The 6,000-nt window shown below is 47.5% G+C and overlaps 1 protein-coding gene across 1 annotated transcript in view; it reads right to left on the bottom strand.

The window, feature by feature from the left end:
- LOC138947871 (solute carrier family 49 member 4 homolog) overlaps positions 1–6,000 on the bottom strand; it is a 33,574-nt gene that overhangs the window by 5,088 nt on the left and 22,486 nt on the right. Inside the window, exons 9-11 of the mRNA XM_070319432.1 lie at positions 3,668–3,735; positions 2,987–3,105; positions 2,013–2,195 (exon numbers count right to left, since the gene is read on the bottom strand). Of these exons, the coding sequence (XP_070175533.1) occupies positions 2,013–2,195; positions 2,987–3,105; positions 3,668–3,735 (370 nt within the window). The remainder of the gene's footprint in view (positions 1–2,012; positions 2,196–2,986; positions 3,106–3,667; positions 3,736–6,000) is intronic.

The following is a 6,000-nucleotide window of genomic DNA, read 5'->3' as shown; positions in this document are numbered from 1 at the left end:
TTTACAGTGGTACCTCCCTTTACAGTGGTACCTCTCTTTACAGTGGTACCTCTCTTTACAGTGGTACCTCCCTTTACAGTGGTGCCTCCCTTTACAGTGGTACCTCCCTTTACAGTGGTACCTCTCTTTACCACCCCTCTCTTTCACGGGTCCCTCAATATTACGACCGACTTTTCTCTGACGGATGTTTTCTCCTTCTTTGTCTTAGTATTTCCCACCTCCATATTTCGTCCACCTCTCTGATACGACATACGACCGTCCATACGTGGACTTATAACGACTTTTCCCAAAATTATCACGGGTTTGGTTTTCTCTAACTTGTATCTCCAGTCGAGTCAGTACGCAATACGGACACAAACACATGCTGAAATCTTGTACATGTACAACATCACCTCGGCACGCAAACGGCTGAAGCCATGGTTTTTCATTTCTATTCCAGGTCATTACTTTATTTTGACTAGATAAAGGTCAGTTGCCAGATATCTGCTTCACTTTGCAAAGAACTGTGCAGGAATTCCTACCTTATAAACAGGCAAAGTTACAGAAACGTCATGAAAGTAATCCGCAGATCGAACCAAAACCGAAAGTTGTGGTGACGTCCTGACATTTTGCGATGTACATCAACGAAGCTCGTGCACATGTGGTCTGTCTTGCTAAAAACAATGGCTGACGAACATGGTTTCGAAATCAGAAACTGGTTTTTTGTTTTCCCCGATCCGTGACCGAGTGACGCGAAATATAACCACGCGTTCGTTTGAATCAATAAACTCTACTCAGGCAGTGAAGTTTGAAGGTGAGTAGTGTAGTCTCCTAAATTGCTCAACACTGGACAGTCCGGAGTGCAGTTATATGTCCCGTGAATGAGCGAGTCAAAGTTTTATCGTGAAAACTGACGCTTTTCGCTGCAATTTTACATCGGTTTTAACACACTGCCGCGGTTCTTAACGTCTGCAAAGGCTTACAAGTTCTTGAAACAAGCGTTTGGGACACTTCTTTGTTTTTAACCAAATCTCTGCACGACTATGATCAGAATCTGGTATCGAGATCGATGTGCATGCTTTGGGACCGCATACTTTTGTTCGACCTCAGTGTGTTTTAATTTGCAAACCCTTAACCCAGGAGTAGTTACGGGGCTTCATTAAACAAGCAAGACAACTATGTGTTGGTAAATAATTGAATAGAAAACTGTTTACTATAATCGTTTAAGGAAAGAATAACATTACTTTATGGGTGGCATCAATCAAAACGCCCATGTCATTCCTGATCATTGACGGACCCGGACATAAACCAATCCTCCATATTACGACCCCTCCATATTACGACCCCTCCATATAACGACCGAATTTCGGTTACATTTTCAAAGTCGTTATACAGAGGTACCACTCTACCACACCACTCACCTATACTGGGATCGAGCATGATCAGCAGGAACACGCCCCCACACCACTCACCTATACTGGGATCGAGCATGATCAGCAGGAACACGCCCCCACACCACTCACCTATACTGGGATCGAGCATGATCAGCAGGAACACGCCCCCACACCACTCACCTATACTGGGATCGAGCATGATCAGCAGGAACACGCCCCCACACCACTCACCTATACTGGGATCTAGCATGATCAGCAGGAACACGCCCCCACACCACTCACCTATACTGGGATCGAGCATGATCAGCAGGAACACGCCCCCACACCACTCACCTATACTGGGATCGAGCATGATCAGCAGGAACACGCCCCCACACCACTCACCTATACTGGGATCGAGCATGATCAGCAGGAACACGCCCCCACACCACTCACCTATACTGGGATCGAGCATGATCAGCAGGAACACGCCCCCACACCACTCACCTATACTGGGATCGAGCATGATCAGCAGGAACACGCCCCCACACCACTCACCTATACTGGGATCTAGCATGATCAGCAGGAACACGCCCCCACACCACTCACCTATACTGGGATCGAGCATGATCAGCAGGAACACGCCCCCACACCACTCACCTATACTGGGATCGAGCATGATCAGCAGGAAAACGCCCCCAAAGATGTTGTTGAGCAAGGTGAGCAACCCGTTGGCAGTTCCCTCCCCTGTGGGGTACGACACCTCGCACGTCAGTTCGAAGATGAGCGGGGTGGCCGCGTACACCGCTGTTGTGCCAACCACGATGGCACTGATGTACATGGCTGAAAGATCACACAGATCATGATGTACATGGCTGAAAGAATACACACAGATCATGATGTACATGGCTGACAGAAAACACACAGATCATGATGTACATGGCTGACAGAATACACACAGATCATGATGTACATGGCTGACAGAATACACACAGATCATGATGTACATGGCTGAAAGAATACACACAGATCATGATGTACATGGCTGAAAGAAAACACACAGATCATGATGTACATGGCTGAAAGAATACACACAGATCATGATGTACATGGCTGACAGAATACACACAGATCATGATGTACATGGCTGACAGAATACACACAGATCATGATGTACATGGCTGACAGAATACACACAGATCATGATGTACATGGCTGACAGAATACACACAGATCATGATGTACATGGCTGACAGAATACACACAGATCATGATGTACATGGCTGACAGAATACACACAGATCATGATGTACATGGCTGAAAGAATACACACAGATCATGATGTACATGGCTGAAAGAAAGGCCACACACGTATTCCAACCATAAATGCAGAGTTGTATGATGCACATGGCTGAAGCAGAGACAGGGAAGATAATGAGGGGACAGGTTTTCTTTGCTCAGAATGGAACACTTCTTAATACCCAGACATGCACACACTCCCCCCCCCCCCCCCCCCTCCCCAATTGCTTCCCAAACGTAACCCCATACCCTTAACCCAACAGCTGCAAAACCACAATAGAGCAAAATAAATCCCCTAAGCTCAAAATGACTTGACAAATCCAAAGGCACCCCACCTGGAGTTAAGTGTATAATACTGTCAGCGGCCAGGGCGAAGGTGAGAAAAGACGCTGTGCCCAGAGCGTAGAAGAGCACCACGAACCACTTCATCGCTCGCTTCAGGTGATCAGCCAGTCTGCACACATATATAGCTCTCTCTGTGACTCACGCACACACACACACACACACACACACACAGCTCTCTCTATGACACACTCACACACACACTGACACACTGACACACACACTGACACACACACACACACTGACACACACACACACTGACACACACAAAACATGATACTACAAAGTAAACTCACGCTGCAAACAGCACAGACATGACACAGCTCTCTCTATGACACACTCACACACACACTGACACACACACACACACTGACACACACACACACTGACACACACACACACACCATGGCACACACACACACATTGACACACACACACACACCGTGGCACACACACACACACTGACACACACACACACTGACACACACACACACACTGACACACACACACACTGACACACACACACACTGACACACACACACACACTGACACACACACACACTGACACACACACACACACTGACACACACACACACACTGACACACACACACACACACTGACACACACACACACACTGACACACACAAAACATGATACTACAAAGTAAACTCACGCTGCAAACAGCACAGACATGACACAGCCGCCACACGTTGCACCAAACCCGATCCACCCTGCCTCACTCTGCAACCCAAGGTCAACACAAGGTCAAACCCGATCCACCCTGCCTCACTCTGCAACCCAAGGTCAACACAAGGTCAAACCCTATCCACCCTGCCTCACTCTGCAACACAAGGTCAACACAAGGTCAAACCCTATCCACCCTGCCTCACTCTGCAACCCAAGGTCAACACAAGGTCAAACCCTATCCACCCTGCCTCACTCTGCAACCCAAGGTCAACACAAGGTCAATAACCAGGTCAATAACCAGGTCAAACCTGATCCACCCTGCCTCACTCTGCAACCCAAGGTCAACACAAGGTCAATAACCAGGTCAAACCTGATCCACCCTGCCTCACTCTGCAACCCAAGGTCAACACAAGGTCAATAACCAGGTCAATAACCAGGTCAAACCTGATCCACCCTGCCTCACTCTGCAACACAAGGTCAACACAAGGTCAATAACCAGGTCAAACCCGATCCACCCTGCCTCACTCTGCAACACAAGGTCAACACAAGGTCAATAACCAGGTCAATAACCAGGTCAAACCTGATCCACCCTGCCTCACTCTGCAACACAAGGTCAACACAAGGTCAATAACCAGGTCAAACCCGATCCACCCTGCCTCACTCTGCAACCCAAGGTCAACACAAGGTCAAACCCTATCCACCCTGCCTCACTCTGCAACACAAGGTCAACACAAGGTCAATAACCAGGTCAATAACCAGGTCAAACCTGATCCACCCTGCCTCACTCTGCAACACAAGGTCAATAACCAGGTCAAACCCGATCCACCCTGCCTCACTCTGCAACACAAGGTCAACACAAGGTCAATAACCAGGTCAATAACCAGGTCAAACCTGATCCACCCTGCCTCACTCAGCAACACAAGGTCAACACAAGGTCAATAACCAGGTCAAACCCGATCCACCCTGCCTCACTCTGCAACACAAGGTCAACACAAGGTCAATACCCAGATCAAACCTGATCCACCCTGCCTCACTCTGCAACACAAGGTCAACAACAAGGTCAACAACAAGGTCAAACCCGATCCACCCTGCCTCACTCTGCAACACAAGGTCAACACAAGGCCAATAACAAGGTCAACACAAGGTCAAACCCGATCCACCCGGCCTCACTCTGCAACACGTACAACGTCAACACAGGGTCAAAACAAGGTGAAACCCTATACGCCCTGCCTCACTCTGCAAAACAACGTCAACACAAGGTCAACAACAAGGTCAAACCCTATCCACCCTGCCTCACTCTGCAACACAACATCAACACAAGGTCAATAACAAGGTCAACAACAAGGTCAAACCCCATCCACCCTGCCTCACTCTGCAACACAACGTCAAGATAAGGTCAATAACAAGGTCAACACAAGGTCAAACCCTATCCACCCTGCCTCACTCTGGAACACAACGTCAACACAAGGTCAATAATAAGGTCAAACCCCATCCACCCTGCCTCACTCTGCAACACAACGTCAAGATAAGGTCAACACAAGGTCAACACAAGGTCAAACCCTATCCACCCTGCCTCACTCTGCAACACAACGTCAACACAAGGTCAATAACAAGGTCAAACCCTAATCACCCTGCCTCACTCTGCACACAACGTCAACACAAGGTCAATAACAAGGTCAAACCCTAGCCACCCTGCCTCACTCTGCAACACAACATCAACACAAGGTCAATAACAAGGTCAAACCCTATCCACCCTGCCTCACTCTGCAACACAAGGTCAACAACAAGGTCAACAACAAGGTCAAACCCTATCCACCCTGCCTCACTCTGCAACACAAGGTCAACAACAAGGTCAACAACAAGGTCAACAACAAGGTCAACAACAAGGTCAAACTTCAGTGGAACCCCTCTTTTCAGACCGTCCTTTCCAAGATGTTGTGTTGATAGCCTGTGTAATAATCATTTCATCTCTAGACCGTCCTTTCCAAGATGTGGTGTTGATAGCCTGTGTAAAAATCATTTCATCTTTAGACCGCTTCCTTTTAAAACCTGATTTTCTCAGATTGTTCATGGCCGTAATAGGGCCGTAATAGGGCCGTTCCACTGTAGTTTAATGTCTACTTTATTACTGCAAACAACAAGATTAAAAAACAATACTTCCTTTAAGACATGGAATAAGAAAATTAACAAAGGGGAAAAATAATCTTTGCCAACATCACAAACTTCTGCTTTAATATCGCTGATACCGTGAGGTTTGAGTATAACACAGGTAACTGACCTCGCTGATACCGTGAGGTTTGAGTATAACAGAGGTAACTG

This window comes from Littorina saxatilis, linkage group LG14 (genome assembly GCF_037325665.1).
Source record: "Littorina saxatilis isolate snail1 linkage group LG14, US_GU_Lsax_2.0, whole genome shotgun sequence".
In the NCBI taxonomy this organism is placed as follows: Eukaryota; Metazoa; Mollusca; class Gastropoda; order Littorinimorpha; family Littorinidae; genus Littorina; species Littorina saxatilis.
The sequence above is the reverse complement of the archived record's forward strand: the minus strand, read 5'-3'. Positions and strand labels throughout refer to the sequence as shown.